Source organism: Sylvia atricapilla, chromosome 18 (assembly GCF_009819655.1).
Source record: "Sylvia atricapilla isolate bSylAtr1 chromosome 18, bSylAtr1.pri, whole genome shotgun sequence".
Lineage (NCBI taxonomy): Eukaryota > Metazoa > Chordata > Aves > Passeriformes > Sylviidae > Sylvia > Sylvia atricapilla.
Genome location: NC_089157.1, coordinates 1,501,752 through 1,518,518, shown reverse-complemented (window position 1 = coordinate 1,518,518; position 16,767 = coordinate 1,501,752). Strand labels below are relative to the sequence as shown.

General features: G+C 43.6%; 1 protein-coding gene across 1 annotated transcript in view; it reads left to right on the top strand.

Annotated features, from left to right (window-relative positions):
- Positions 1–1,443: 1,443 nt before the first annotated feature.
- Positions 1,444–16,767, top strand: part of ABCC3 (ATP binding cassette subfamily C member 3) — a 47,682-nt gene continuing 32,358 nt past the window's right edge. The window contains exons 1-4 of the mRNA XM_066332437.1: positions 1,444–1,785; positions 14,269–14,445; positions 15,315–15,440; positions 16,340–16,477. Of these exons, the coding sequence (XP_066188534.1) occupies positions 1,444–1,785; positions 14,269–14,445; positions 15,315–15,440; positions 16,340–16,477 (783 nt within the window). The remainder of the gene's footprint in view (positions 1,786–14,268; positions 14,446–15,314; positions 15,441–16,339; positions 16,478–16,767) is intronic.

Sequence of the window (16,767 nt, the reverse complement as noted above, 5' to 3'; positions counted from 1 at the left end):
AAGCCATAAAGGGGTAACTCCCAGCTATTTGTGAGTTTTCTTAGAACTTTTATTGCAGTGCAATTCCACTGAACAAAAGTTTTATAGTAAGACTTGCAAGGCCAACCCACTGTGTCTTCAGAAGATCTCATTCATCCAGTTGGCTAGGGCTTCTGTAGTATTTCCTCCAGAGGGTTGCAATGTGATAGTGTTGATTAGCCTGGCTTAGTCCAACATTTCAGATCTTGTAGGCAATCACCTGAGAACCTTATCTTGGGAACGAGCTTATCTTTCCATGCTAATGAGAACAGCACACCTTTAGCCAGGTTATAGTAAATGCTTAAAGCAAATTCTTAGCAGTGCTCACGGCTTTCTCTGATAGTACTTTGGGTGGGAAACAGTCTGCTAATCTTTTATCTCTATAAAAGATTAGCAGAATTTTTTTTCTTTAGGAATGACATATTTTTGGGATGCAGCAGCCCTGCTCTTCTTTGAGGCACTGGAACAGGTTGCCCAGAGAAGCTGTGGATGCCCCATACCTGGAAGTGTTCAAGACCAAGGGCCCTGAGCAGCCTGATCAAGTGGGTCCTCCATGGCAGGGGGTTGGAACTAAGATGAGCTTTAAGTTCCCTTCCAACTCAAACCATTCTGTGATTCTCTGATTCTGTGCCTTATGATTCTATTCTACTCCTTTTTGTTCTGGTGAACATTTTTGACAACATCCTTCTACCTGAGAGTTCAGCATGTTACAGAAAGGAAAGAAACTCAGACTCTTAAGATATTGAAGTACATTTGTGGCCACAGCGTTACTGTGTGTGAGATGATGTTAATTGAACCCGATGCTGCAGCAAGTGGGTGAACAAACAGCAGGTGTTGGAAGGTCAATAATACTGCAGAAGTACTAATAAAGGGGAAAGCAAACAGTGTTTCTGCATCACGGGGAGGTGAAATCCAGATTGTGTCCAAGGTACTACACTACAAAACCTATTAGTTACATATAATCACAAAAATATATTGACTGAAGGCTTCTGAAAATGGATCTTTGCCACGGGTTTTACCACGTGTCTACAGCAGAAGCAATCGGCATCAAGAAGGATGTAGATGGATGGAGAAGCGATGTGATGTTCACTAAAGTCCCGCTGGGGAAATCACACTCCACATCCCTCTGAAGGGGAGACAAGAACCCTCTCCACGATGTTAACATTAGCCTGAGTGCTCTGGAGGGATGGACACAGTCAGCCCAAAGCCAGCAAGTGGCCCAGCTTTGCACACTCCTCAGCAGACATTTGAATTATAGAATGGTGTGGGCTGGAAAGGACCTTCAAATCACGTCGTTTCAACCCTCTGCTATGGGCAGAGATGCCACTCACTAGACCAAGTTGCTCAGGGCCCTGTCCAACCTGGCCTTGGACACTTCCAGAGATGGAAGTGCTCTGGACACGTGGGTACCACCAAAGCCCCTCCATGAGCAGGGTACGGCTATCCCAGCGGGTCGCACTGAGCTGCAGGCGCCGGGATGTCCCCCACGGTGAGGTGCCAGGGCTGAGGAGCAGAGGAAGGACAGCCCCTCACGGGAGCCGGCCCGGAGCAGCCCCGGGCCCATGTGCCGGGCCCGTCCCGGCCCGAGGCGCTGGGTGCGGGCTCCTCCCGCCGCCCGCGGCCAGGGTGGGACCGGCCGCCCCCGCCCCCGGCCCGCCCAGCGGGGAAGGAACCGGCTCCTACCTCCGCCCGGTGCCCGGCATAGGCCGCCTGCGCCTCTGTGCCCCTGCCGCCGCTATGGAGGTGTTCTGCGGGTCCCGCTTCTGGGTAAGCTTCTCCCTCTTTCCCTCCCTGCCTCGCTGAGGGGCCGGGGCAGCGCCGCGCCCTTCCATTGTGTGCCCGGGCTGGACCGGAGCGGGCGGCTGAGGGGCTGTGAGGGGAAGCTGAGGGGCGGCTGAGGGGCTGTGAGGGGCAGATGAGGGGCAGATGAGGGGCTGTGAGGGGCTGTGAGGGGAAGCTGAGGGGCCGATGAGGGGCTGTGAGGGGCAGATGAGGGGCCGGTGAGGGGCAGATGAGGGGCTGTGAGGGGCGGCTGAGGGGCTGTGAGGGGCAGATGAGGGGGCAGATGAGGGCCCGATGAGGGGCTGGCTGGACCGTCCCAGAGCCGGCCGTGCGGTGCCTCCGCCCGGGCAGGAGCAGCAGAAGGTCCGCTCCGTTCTGTTCCTCCTTCAGCATCTCCACACCGGAGCCAAGACCACCCCGCAGAGAGCATCCCACAGGGGACTCAGCTTCCCTAGAACAGTCCGCCTCTGGACCTCACGCTGATCAACCCGGGGCTCTTCCTTTATGTTTTAGCGCGTGTTCTGCTCTTGGGAGTAATTTCCATGACTGGCAAAGCGCTCCCCTTTCAGTGCTTTGTTACTGCTAGAAGAGGGATGAATGAGTTGGTGGCGGCCGAGGGCGGTCACCAGCCCCGGAGGATAACCGTGACTTCTGTCAGTGCTCGGAGCCCTCAGCCCTTTGGAAAGGCTGATTGCAGCAGGCACTGGGTTTGTGAGCACAAAAGTTTGGAAATTGCTGCCATGGTCTGCTCTGATGGTGAGAGTATGTAAGTGCTGTTACTGGATTTCCCCGAGGTATAGCGTGGCGTTTGCCTCTGCTGTGTAGGCAGACATTCAGATGGCGAGAAGCCATGGGGATTTCAGCACATAAGTAGAATCTGGAAGTGCCCCTCAATGAATCAGTTTTTGTGTGTCCCTTTTTTTTTACACTGCTTTAGCTCAAGGGAGATTTTTTTTCAAATGAGGAGCAAGAATGAAAAGGAATGTCTGAAGTTGCATCACTGCTGGAAAGCTACTACAGGACAGGGCAAGCAGTTGGCTCTGAGCACTTTATGCTGAGTTCCATCCTCAGATAACTAATTACCTTCCAATATCTGTCCCACTATTACTATTTAAAAGAGGAGTTTGGCTCCTAAGCCCCTTGGTTACATTTCTTTGTATTTCATTTCCAAGTCCTCTGCACTCTCTCTGCTACAACAGCTGGCAGATAAGCTTCCTCAAACAAGTATTTTTGTATATTATTTCTACCATCAACACTTCTAGAACAGGAACAAGTACAAACAGATCGCCCTGCTCCTTGATCTCTTGGCTGCCTCCAGAAGCAGGTCTTAGCTTCTCAAGGAAGGCTGGTAGTGCAACATCTCCTGTAGCAGTTTATTGATATGTTAATGTAAATATCCAGACAGATTTCCTGGTTTGAAGTATGAAGTAAGTGTATCGTTCTGTATTTTATGCTGTGGTGTTACACTCCAGCACCAGCATGGTGCCCCTCTGTGCTGCTCTCTGGCTTGTCTGTGCTCTCTGGGGACCCGTTTCCTTTCTTCTTCCACAGTTCCTTGGGATCAGAACAACTTTCCATCTGTTTAATTGTTTTTAAAATTGGAACTCAACAACTCTGAGAAATGTAGCACTGTGACTCCATGACCAGCAGGTTGAACTCAGTGATCAGCCTATTTTTGGCAGTATTTTCTGTTAGTGGGAGTATACACAGTGCACTGATTTTATAGGGTATTTTAAGTGAAGACCAGGTAGGTGACAGACACCCTGAAATGATCTGCTGTGCATAAGAAAATGTTGGTAGGGGCTTCTATCTCAAATCTGCCCACAAAAGTTGAGGCTTCTTTTGCTGTATTTCAAGAAGGGGAGAACAAGGTGAAAGGCAGTTCCGAGCCTGTACATGGAACTAATGGATGGTGTCCAGCTTTGCAGTTCAAAACAACGGCTTGATCAAATGTGAACCACTATTAATGTTCCATTTTCATTAGCTGATGAACTTAGACTCCCCATTTTTTGTCAAAGAAAATTCAGATATTTTTCAAAGCTGAATGTCATATTGGTGTCAGTTTTAAAACTGTTTAGAGTGAAAGGAAACACGCTGTTCCAATTTAAACACTTCTTTGTTTTCGAGTTTAAATCAACTACAACACTGTTCTGTTAAAAGAGGATCAGAATAAAACCAAAATAGTTCAGAATTAGCTCATGAAAATGTTTATCTTGAAATATATCAACTTAAACAGATGACTGATTTATGTTGGGGTTTTTTGGCTTATTGGAAGCTTTAAGGTTTCAATTCCTTACCCTGACTGAGGGTGGGGAATTTTGCTGGAAATTTTGCTGGTTGCATTTTTGTGGGTTTTTTGCAGAGGCAAAATAATTTCCTCTTCAACACATTTCAGAAATAAAAAATAAAAGGGAACACTGTAGATCACATTAGAAATCTATAAAAGCTTTTGGCTTCCAGCTAGCTTACCTGTTGAACATGGAATCAGCAAATCGCTAATACAAATGTAGATTATTTATATATTAGGTTATTTATATATAAAAGAGGAACAACTGGGATATTATGTTTTCATAAAGCATTATGAACACTCTTTTCATCTGAACAGTTGGAATCCTACTGTCTACTTCAGCTCTTAATATCTACCAACAGTGTTCCCATGATAATGCCTTTGGGGAGGAGATGAATGTGGTAGCACATACCCACACAAGGCAGGCCTTAGGTGTGTTCTTCACCAGTGCCCATAATTACCTTCTATTTATTGTGTCACATATTTGCTGTGTGATAATAAGAGTGTTAAATAGGTGTGCCAGTTAACCTGACCCACAATCTCCATTTTGAGAAGCAGATACCAGTGGCTTACCACTTTTTTGTTGCTTGTGTCCTCCACTGGAGTAAAACAAGAGTGGCTTCTTTGAGTGGAGAGCAAAGTTATCTCCTGGGGAGTGTTTGCTACACAAGTGTTTAGGCCTAGTGATTGAAGAGCACAAACATGGAAAATCTTGAGTTCTGTTCCAGTGGAGAGAAACCTTGTCTTTCTGCAGCTCAGCCTCTCTGAGTAAGAAATGGCACAGTGGCTGCTGTGAGATTAAAACATTGGGTGCTCAGCACTGCTGTTGAGTAATGTTGGGATGAGGGGCAAATAAATACCTTGGTCTGCAGACAAGCAAAGTGCTTGGGCTTTAACCAGCAGCTTGTGTTTTGGGTGGTGTGGGTTTTTTAACAGCATAAATGGGAAATGAGAGAACAAGTGATCGAACATCTCCAAGGGGAGACCCGAATTTCTCAGTTCCTTTTGATACTGCTCAGCTGACAGCTCCGTTTCCTTCCTCTCTCTGTGTCTTGGTATCCTGACAGATGTCTTGTTTTTCCCCACCCCACGTGGAGTGCTGGCTCCTTCTTCATCCAGAGGCTCTTGAGTAGTCCAGCAGGAAATTGCAGCAAGTCTCAAGAGTGAACAATACTTCAGTCTTGGCTTTGTGATAGTCCTGTACAAAGCACCCCTTTAACCTTTAGGTTCATGGGTATTCCTTCACCTTGAGTCATTCTGTCAAATTTTGGTAGACTGGGGCTAAAAGTCGTACTGTGCTCTGAACCAGCAGAGCAGGAAAATGCTTTTCCAAAGTGCCAGAAGTTCTGCTTCTGCATTACTTCCTCTTTTGCTACATCATGTTTAATTTTTTGCAGTTGAAGATGACTCAGGGTAGCTGTAGTAAGGCAGAAATATTTCTTTCAAGGAAGACGACAAATAGCGTACTCTTGTAGCATGTATACAAGTCTATTTAAACCCCCTCACAACTTACGTGGTTTGGCCCTAAATTAATACTAAACCATTTAATTTTAACAATTCCATTATATTTTCAGCTAAATCAGTTCTAGCAGAGGATGAGTGAAGCAGAAGGTGATAGGAGATCACTGCCAAGGAAAGATCCTGCAGTCGGGTGGTATGGTCCAGACTGGCTGTTGTTTATATTGCAGCTTCCCCTTCTGCCACCCTGTGCTAAACACAGAATGTTCAATGTTTATAGATATTTAAACATGGAACAGATCTCTATAATAATCGTTGTTAACTGCATCCCACTTCAGCTGAATCCCACTCCTATAAATCTCTTCACAAATAGCTGCCTGAGGTACCTATGTTCTTTCTCATGTCAGGTGGGAGATCAAACTAGGTGATTTTAATAATCTCTTCAGACATCAAATCTGTGAATTCATGCTCTCTCAAAAGGGTAGCTGGGTTGGCAACATGCTGAACTTAAAATCAGTTAAGTACTCAAGCTCAAATTCTCCAAGATTTTCAGATTTTTGACATGAGTTGAATGGAAGCTGTTGCTAATTGATTTGGGCCAGAGATTCTCAATGTCAGGAGCAGTATAAATATAAATATTTAGCATTGGATTTGGAGTATTAGCCAGGACCTGATACTGTTCATCTGTGTGTAAATGGCAAAACTGTATAGTCAGCCTGGATTTGACAGTCTTTGGGAAAGACAAAGTATGGATCTGAGAGCTGTGGGCAAAACTTGATACCACTGAAAGCTGCCAGCATCAAGTGAGTCCTTTGGTGACATTGTCAATTAATGAAACTCTTCAACTTTCAACACAAATGTTCCTCCCTGGGCCATTTTAGCTTATGTGACACAGCTGGTAGCTGTGGTGTCTGGGACTTTGGAATGCTATAATGTTTGCTTCCTGGAAAGAAATTATACTGGAACTAAATCCAAGTCACATGAGGAGCTCCTTGAAATGTAGCTAAAATTTAATTGTTGTATTTAGGAATATAAAGCATTTTGAGATGGGCCTCACCTACCTGATAGGCAAATTGCTGTGTCATGGGAGAGAGAACCCCTTCCTTTCAATATGTGCAAATTTGTAACGTATTAAAATAAGGAGACTATTAGTGTTTAAATTTAATTTTTTTAATTAAAATAATTCTTTTGAAAAACATATTAAATGAGGTATTTGATTTTTCCCAGTAAGTTCATCCTCGATTTGTCTCCTGATCCCCCCTCGACTGTGATGGGCCATTATCCACTTGCAAAGTCCTTGGCTGAGCTTGTGGAGAGCAGTGGCCACGAGCCAGAGATATTCCCAGGAGTGTGCCCAGGCTTTTGAACAACCAACAGCCCTGATTCTATGCTGGGCCTGTCTGAGCTGGCATCTTGTCCCTGTGCTAATCTCGTGGCAGCATGAGAGGTGAAGTCAGTGCAGTAAAATTTAGATAATTTACAGTAATGCCACATGCCAGTGTCATAAAGCCAAGAATTAGAACAGAATGAAGAATGAAGGAGATGAAGAAGAGAAACTGTTTCATGGGAGTTGTTTCACTAGTCAAAAGTAATTTAGTTTCCGGAAAAATAATTTATTTTTTCTCTCTGAAACTGAGAATGCATTTGACATTTGTACAGTTAAAAGAAAGATTCTCTCCTCTTCCCCCTAGTTGAATGGTTTTTATTCTAGAATATCTTCCAACTGCTCTCAGAGCAGCTCTGATGGCAATTTTTCTGTTACAATCCTTTTTATTAGTAGTATACATCAACCTGGCTTAAAATGGCATCACAGTGGCACTGTGTCATTTGCAGCTGTTTGAGCCAGTCCTGTCTTTTTAGTTGAGCTACATTTATGATGATCCTTTAAATTAACCCAATTCCTTTAATTGAAAGGAGATGGGGTGGCTTAAATCAAGGATATTTCCCTTCCACCCCCACAGCCATTATCACTCCTTTAGAGGTGCTGGCACAAGGCTATAGCAAAAGCCTCAGTGGTGCCAGTAACAGAAGTTTTCTCCCCAGCAGTACATAGCTTTGGTCAATTTTAAAAGACAATTGAGAACTTCCTTGCGTAGGAACAATCCTGTTTCATTTTCTTCTCAATCCTGCTTTTGATTTTTGAGTGTTTTTACCTGAGTGGTTGCACCATGCCCTCCCCTCCACAAGTGAAAATGTCCAAGCCAAAGGACTGAGTGTTACTGAAGCTGCTGAAGTAGATGGATTTTACTTTTATTTGAGGTGTACGTTGTCTTAGATCCATATATATAGTGTGTTCTCCTTCATTATCTCCCTGAGGCTACAGGTGCTTTTCTGAAAAAAACCCCTATTACCTGGTCTCCCATGGCTGTGGGGAATATGGACCTGCCCTTTTTTCATCCTGTCTTATTATGCTATGCCTGACAGCAAAGAATCTTATCTTAAAACTCGAAAACTGAAAGGAGAACAAAAAAGGAAAATACTGTCTAGTACTGAAGTCTAGTCCTCAAGTATATGGTGTGGTTATTAGTATTTCTATCATGAAACTTCAGCTTGAGCAAAAACCAACAGGTTTTTGTTGGTGAAGGTGACTCCATGATCATAAACTAACTCCTATAGGTTCTGGCCTCGTGCAGGCCTATTTGATCCCTTAACATAAGCCACTTAAGATCCTTTTACTGCTAGAAAAGAAAGTTCAGCGTCCTGCCCAGTGTCCTTCACTTATGTGGAGAACTGGTGCAGTGTGCTTTGTGATACAGAAAAATACCATTTGGGTTATTAATTGCGTGGTTCATGCAGAACTATAAAAGCTTATGTCCCTCTACCCCACTTCTTTCTGAGCAGTGTTGCTAAACTGAAGAATATTATTACCTCTTGCCTTTACCAGGTGGGGGGGAAAAGTTGTTCTGTAATCATGAGAAAGAACTGAGTTGTGCAGCAGCCACTCGGGATTCATGAAGCATACAGCTCCTTTTGTAAGGTGACATTGTTCCTTTGGAAATGTAAATGGTGATGGTGCTCTGAAAAGCCCATTTGAAAACTCTTCTGGAGGCCCGGAGCTGTACTTGCTGGCATTTCTGCTGTAAAATGACTGTTAGAGTTGGTCCCAAAGAATTTATTAACAGGGACCAAGCAGAGGAGAGGGACAAAGGTAGAAATGAGAAGTGAGACATGGAGAGGCTGAGATGAAGCTTGTACTGTAGCTGAGATTGAGCCCTGGTAGTTTTTAGTGTTGCAGTTCAGATTCACTCTCATTCCTGGCAGAAGGCAGCGTGGTAGAGCCAAGAAAAAGACATTTTTCTTGAATCCTTTCTATTTTTTTCCTTTCCTTTTGATATTTTTCCTTTTATTTATTTTATTGTTCGCAGGCTGTGGAAGTGAAAGTCCCTGGCAGGGTATTGACCATACCTAAGGACAAAAGATCAGGAAGAGTCTGCTTTGCATTTTAGTTCCCACTAACCATTTGTTCTACACAAGAAACCATCCCCGTGTTCATGTAGCACAGGGAAGCATTGTTACCTTCAGTTATTCACTCCCCTGTCGTCCATAATGGATGTGTACCTTCCTGGCCAGCTTTCCAGTTTGATTGTTAATCTTCCCTAACATGCAAAGCAGTGATAACTGACATGGAATCGCTGATAGGGTTTCTGTGAGCCTTGGCTAGGGTGTGAATGACGTCAACCCAAATGCCTTCACCTTCAGCAGATAAAGGTTAAGGTTGTGTTTCCTGGGCTTTTCACCATTCATTTGGAGCTTCTAGAGAGCAGCATGTATTAATGTATCTGTTTCAAGGAGAGAACTACTTGACACTGCAGAGATGCTCTAAGTCTTCCCTAGGGTTTGCATGCTCTCTATTGCTGTTTGAGGAACATTACTGCAGCATCAGTGATGCCTCAAGATTTTAGCTTTTGTATTTTTCTGATCCTGTACTGCATTGGTGTATAACTCTGAACTCCATATAGAGTGTTAGTAAGCTGTCTTCACGTTTTGGTCAGCCAAAACAATCCTTCCAGGCCTGAGAACCAAGGACACTCTACAACCTCAGGTCTGTGTAAACAGAAGTGAACTGTGTGGGACCAAACTGGGGGAATATGACTTCATTACCTGAAGCTGTAATTGGACAATTAAGCTCTGATATCTAAACAGACCAAACTTAAATCTGCCCAAAAAACTCATGACAAATTGCCCATCTTGGGTGTAGCATCGGCGAGGCTTTGCACTGCCCAAGGTGTATCTGCTGAAGGCCTTTAGTAAATACCTACTTTATTCTCTTAACTCTTCTAGCCTGTCAGAGGTAGCCATTCCAAGGCATCATCAGCAATTATATTTACTGTTGGGGTAAAGCCAGTGTGAGGCAGCTTTATTTTAAGCTTCTGTAGTGGAGTACGAGTTGATTTAGACTTAGACCAGCAGGAGTTTTGGTCTTGAGTTTTTCTCAGCAGGCTTCTTTAACATCAGCTGGGGATTTTGGGAAAGGGACAGACAGGAATTTCCCTGTCTCTGTTTTGCAGCCAAGTTTTAGGCTTTTTGTTTGTTCTTTAAATGCTGTAATGGATGATGTGCAGGAAGCCCAAGATACATGACACTGAACTTTTATTTCTTTTAAAGGCATTATCAGTTTCAAGGATGGCTTTTTCAATAGCATTGTTCTTTTCCAGAGGAGAGAACATAATAGAAAGTACGAAGTATTAGAGCAGATTCAGGACTGCTCAGAGCTTCCCCTGTTGAATACCTTCCCTTAATTGATGATCATATGTTTAAAACTAGTCATTTAAATGCAAGTCCTGCTGCCCAGACTGCCCTTAATACAAGAATTATGTTTATCCAAAGACAGACTGGAGTGATGGGTGAGTGAAAGCTGTGGCAAGGGCCCCTGTCAATGATACCCTAAAGTGATCAGGAGAAAGCCCCACTAATTTTTAGGTTTCAGACTCCAACAGACCGCTTTTCTGCTGTGGAGATGTAACAAGCACCTCTGATCTTTTCCCATGGGTGTTTGCATTGTATTTAAGTACTAGAGGGTTAAGTAAATCGTGTGCCCAGGGAGTTCAGTATAGTAGTCTGGTGATTTCTGCAGCACTGTATCTCACTAGCAGAGCCTCCAGCATCCAAGGATGCTGAATCCAAGGGAGTGCTGCTGCATTTGGCAGTCAGGAGAAGCCACAGAGCACAGTGAGTCTGGATTAGTAACAGATCACAGGCTATTGTCCACAACACTTGCTTGTGGGTGAGTGGGATGGCAGCAATGCTGGCTGGGATGAACATGCTGGCTCTTGTGGTTTCTCTGGGATGAGTTTTGTGGAGAAAATTGTGTTTCCCAACATTTGCTGCTGAGCACTTTCCCTTGTGAGAGAGAAGTGCCTGTTGCTGGGTCACCACAACCCTGGGTTGCAGAGCTGCCTGCAGAGTGTTTTCAGCTGAAGGGCAGAGGTGTGATGTGCAGGGAAAGGTGAGCAGCTCTCAGGAGAGCACAGAGCCACGAGCCAAGGAACAGGGATGCTACCCAACATCAGTGTGTTAGATCTCTTTCGGCAGCAAGTCCAAAGAAAACCCTTACACCCAGACAGTCCAAGGGGGGTACTGTCACCCTCAACCAGAACAGGACACAAAACACATTTCAACTTGCTGTGTTTCCCAGGACAGAGTTCAGAAAGGCAAAGCCAGATTAAAGCAGGAGCCTTGAAGACAGGAGGCCAAGAGCTGGTGTGTCCCTCCAGCCCTTGCTTCTTGTGTTTGTTCTGCAGGGTGGAGCTCCATAACTTTACAGCTGCATTGGAAGGTATTTAGCAATATGCAACAAAGTTGGCTTGGTCAGGAGAGATTGTATTGAATCTTTGTGTCATATTCTGACTCAAAATAAGTTGTTTAGGGTTGGAGTGGTTGTTGGAATACATGCTGTCAGTGTGGTGATTTATAAAGCTGTAAAGTATAACTTCCAGCTCTGTGAAGACAGATCCTGCTTGATAAAAAACACAACTTGAAGACGCCCTGATTTAAAAGTAATAATAATAATTCATTGTAGATCCCCTGCTACATGAAACATATCATCATACATGGTTTAACCCCAGCCTGCAGCTGCTCACTAATCCCTTCCACTTCCCTGCTGGGACAGGAGAAGACTTGTAATAAAGGTAAACCCCATGGGTTGAGACAAGAACAGTTTAATAATTGAAATAAAATATAATTATAATAACATAATTGTAATGCAAGGAGAGACAACAAAAAAGAGAGTGACAGAGCAATATATCAACTACTAGGGAGGAAATAAATAAAACTGTATTTTAAAAAAGAAATACTTAAGAACTCTATCCCAGGACACATATCAACATTAGTCCATTCCAGTCTGGTCTCAGGGAGAGCAAGTTACTTGTATAGAATTCAACTACTTAAGTAGTTTTTTGGGCACTGTGTCTTCTAACAGGGACTCCGCTCCTATTCAGTATGAGAAGAGTCTGGTTTTTTTAGAGGATTTTTGTTGTGGGGTTTTGGTTTTTTTATTTTAGGGTAGAATTTTTGTTTTCTGGCCAGCTGCATTTTTACTTTCAGAAGTGCAAACTCTTTGCCTTGTTTAAGTAAGAGTCAATGCAAAACTTCCAATGACTTGGCAGCCCTGCAGTCTGTGTCTTGGATACAATAGGCAGCCTGTGTTCAGTTCAGAAGTTAATGGACATCTGGGGCTGTTTCTAGGTTGCTGTCAGACAGAAAGCTATTTGTGGACATTTTGGTCTTGCAGGAAAGGTTTAAATTAAAAACGGGGGCCGGGTTCCTCTCAATATCTTTTCCCTTAAACAGAATCGTTTTATTCTGTGCTTCAGTTATTGCTGTTCTTCGTCTGCTTTCCTTTTCCAGGATATTTTCCAGTAAGCAAAAGGAACACAATTGCAAACATGCTCAAGACGTTGCTAAACCACATGTAATTTAAAGAGGAAATTTGTATTTTGTTGAATAAATGAGAGTAGATAAGCTCCTATTTGAGAACTAAAGAGCTCCAAACTACTACAGGGCATCTCCTGCCTCAGGCAGGGTAGCTGCTAGAGGAGCTTATTTTGTTAAGAGATGCTGAAACCTTTTGATGATGAGTCAAAAAATGGGTGCTCTTTAAATGTTATCATCCATTCGGTGCCATAGATCTGCTTGCTGGAGGAAAACAGAAATAGTTTGAATGTGGGGCTGGAGATTTGTTTTGTTTTGATCTTGTGTTTGAATTGCTGTGTAATTGCCCCTGTGTTGTTGATTTGTGGCTGAAGGTTGCCCGAGGTCTGAACAAACCTGTTAAGGTAGTTGGAGCTGTTTTATTCTGCTAGCCCATGCTAGGTGCCTGAGTGCCTCCAAGAAAAGCCATTTGTTGGCTGGAAAGGCAGCAGCTGCACAAAGGGCACAGTTCAGATGTGGAGCTGATGGGTTTTTGCCAACCTTCACTACTGCCAAAGCTGAAGCACTGAATGACAAATGTGTCACAGTTCAGCCAAACTGTCCTGCACCCAGCCAAGGCGTTGTAGTCTCCTTACACCTAACAAGTTCCTTCATGTGTTTGTGGATGAGTTCAGAGATGCACATGCCTTCTGACAGATCAACAATGAAATGGAAAGATTCTCTGCAGATTGTGGCTCTCCAGTTCTCCTAAATTCAACCACTGCTTTCAGCATTCAATCTTGTATGTGTTGGTAAACAAAAGACGGACTGGAAATACTTTGAAGAATTGATTTTCAGAGCAGTCTGTTACAAGGGATGAGAAGTGGCTCAGTGGAACTGAAACACTTCTGCAGAGAGCTCACATGCAAAAATAATTAAATTATTGTAGTGCAGAGATAAGGTATATTTGAACCAGAGATATCTTAGTTTTATCTAATTAAATCTTGTTAATGACAGTACAGCGAAGTCATTTTATATTCCTTGCAAGTAGGTATTTATCTACCACATGTAAAATGACACATCAGATGGCAAAATCCAAGTTTTGAATTTCCAGGAGGTTTGATTAAAACCAAGTTCCCCTTCACTGTACTGAAAGTTCTATTTTAGCCTGAACTTGTGTAACTGTGTTCGTAGGCAGCGCATTCCAATCTGTAGGTACTAGTGCATATGTGGCTTATGGTGTCCAGGATCACAGCTGCAAAGCACTACTTGAAACATTTCCGAAAAAACCTGAGTCGTACCTACGTGTTCAGTACATTCCTTTTGCCTTTGTTTAGAATAGGGAAGTAATTAAAGTTGGAAATGTATGAGTTAGAAGGACAAAAGTGTTAGTCATAAATGGAGGGGATTTTCCCAGGTCAGCATAAGGTTGGTCTAAATCTGATCTTTTTGTCCAGTGCTGGACATTCTTGCTGGATGAGTTCTCAGGTGGAGGATTTTTCATCAAGAGCTTTGTTTAGCAGAGGCACTCCAGGCTGGAATGCCTGGGGAACATGGTGTTATCAGCACCTGTAACTAAGCCTCAGCAAAGGCAGAAATGAAAGGGGATTGTCTGCTACAAAATGTATGTCCATCTCTGAAATACGGTGGGGCAGAAATCCTTCCCTTTTAGGTTTTGCCCTATTTATAGCTGTACTTAGCCCTTTCACTAGAGCAGATTAACCACAAGTGCTTGGGTAAGTATTTTGGGAAAGCTCTTACTTGGGCCATGTGCTAACTCCATCAGGATATGAATACAACTTCATTCAAGCAGATATTCCAGTTGGCAGCGCTTCTGCCTCTCTGTTAATAAATGTGTCTCGTCCTTCTTCCAGGATTCAAACCTTACAGTATACACGGATAACCCAGACCTAACACCATGTTTCCAGAACACTATCCTGGCGTGGATCCCCAGCATTTACCTGTGGAGTGCTTTACCCTTTTACCTTCTCTACCTGAAGCGCAACAAACGAGGTTACATCGTGCTGTCCGTGCTGAACAGGTTCAAGATGGTGAGAGCTCTTTGCAGTGTCCCGCATGCCATGTAGACTTCATTTTTATTAGTTCAGCATCCAAGGAAGTGCTGCAGTAGCATTTAAACTAATTTCCCTCTGATTTAGCATGCTGAAGAGCTTGCTCGTAGGAGCAAACTGTGTACATACAGACCTCTGAGGAAGGAAATCCATCCTAGGAGCTCACCTTTCTGGGTGGAGGGAAGAGCTGATTGCTCTGCCTCGAGCAATCCCCCTTTGTGAGCCAAAACTGTGCTGCTTCACCCTTAATAAGTGTTTAAACCACTGAAAGCTGCAAAACAAAGATGTTAAGGTAGGTCTAGTGGGAATTGTATCTCTTTGTGAAAGTAAGCGTGAGGAGAGTTTTTTCAAGCCACTCTCCTTGCACAATAGGATTGCACAAATGATTTCATCTGCGCCTTGTGCTTAAAATGTTCCTGGTGTCAGCAGCCCCTCAGGTCTGTGAGTGGCTGGATCTAAGAAAAGCAAGGAAGTCGCTTTCCATAGGTCATTAAATGACTCCAGTTGTTCCTGGAGAAAAACACCAGGCTTCTGCTTCAGGGCATGTCTACTTTTACTCTGGATGCTGCCTGTGTTTCCAATCAAAACTACATAGGGGAGGAAATCCAGGCAAATACATTAGTCATTCTACTGGTTGTGATTGCAAATCCCTGAGAAAGCAGTTGAGATGAGATCCTTGGTTTGAATGCAGTGGGACAGTCCATCAGACTGCAGCTGATCAGTGCCGTGGTTGTGTTTACACAGCTTCGTTTTGCTGGGAATCTGTGAATCAGAATGGGTTTTTTTAGCTCTCTGACCACCCCTGGAGAGGAGTTTACCAAATGCTGTTTCTGTTTGCCTCCTGTCAGCTGCTTGGTGTCCTGCTGTGGTGTGTGAGCTGGGCAGATCTCTTCTACTCCTTCCACGAGCTCCTGCAAAACAGAACCCCTCCACCAGTCTATTTTGTAACTCCACTGGTCGTTGGCATCACTGTGGTTTGTAGCTGTTTCTGTTCACTATGACCAGTGACTTTCTCTTAGTATATATTTTTTTCTTAGACAGATGAAGGATGAAGAGCCCCTTTGCCTTCATTGCCTTATCTGGACCTCTTCTAACTTAATTATTAGTATTTGTATCACTGAGGCAAATTTTGCTATTAAAAAGGCAGGAGTCACAAATCTCTCTCAAGTAAAATCAGCTTTGTAAATTAAAATATTTATAATGGAGAGATTGTTCTGCCTTCCAACCTGCTTTCACCTATTTGCCCAGGCTTGTGGTCCAGTTCTGGGGAGAATTTGAACAGGACTTGCCTAAATGGAGAGATACAATAAAGCATTTTTCAGTATAGTATTGGACTTTGTAATACTTTGTGAAACTTATCTGGTGGTTGTTCCTCCATTAAACAGAAGAAGTTGGCTTTGGCTAGGATGACAAACAGGCTTATGTCTGTTGTATGAAAAATAAAGCAGTAAAATTTCCTCATTAATTTTTTTAATTCTCTTGGTTAATTTTTTTAAAAGTCTCATTTTCTAGACAAGTCATGATGGTCCATCTGGATTGGAGAGACGGCAGCTCCTACATTTGTGTAAAATGTTTGTAGCTAATATTTAATTGTTCCCAGCACTATGTGCAAAGGTTTTAAAATTGAATTCTGAAGTTGAGGCTCTGAAAACACCAAAACAAATTATTTTGCATTTATTTGCTACTCTCCTTAGATGATGGAGGTTTTGCCTTTGACTTCTGTGAAGTCATGATGGGGCTCATTTCAGAGAGGTCCTGCTGTTCTGTTGTCCTTCCAGCCCATGGTGGCTCTGAGAACTGCCAACTGAGAGTGCAAAGAGGGGGAGCACTGGGATGGGGTTGTGTTCATGTGTTCCTGTACTTACTTTTACAGCTCTTAGCCACACTGCTTATCCAGTATGAAAGGCTGAGAGGAATTCAGTCCTCTGGAGTGCTCATTATCTTCTGGTTTTTGTCTGTGCTTTGTGCCGTGGGGCCCTTCCGCTCAAAGATCATGACTACAACAGCACAGGTAACAAGCCATCCTTGTTAGCACTTGGAGAAGAGGAAATGTTAGCATCCAGATCTATGTGAAAAAAATGAATCACCTGAGTTTGGAGTCAGATCTGAGCCCAGGTTTTGCCAGAGAGAGAGGAGTTGCAGTTCTGCTGTCTTGACTGAGATGTGTGTAACTAGAAGGGAACTGGATCTCTCAGGCAGTGTCAAAAAGCAGATTTTGCTTAGCCCAGGGCTATACTGGTAACCTGATAGACATAAGAGAGATAGACACCAGCACTGTATATATGTGAACAGACTCCTGTC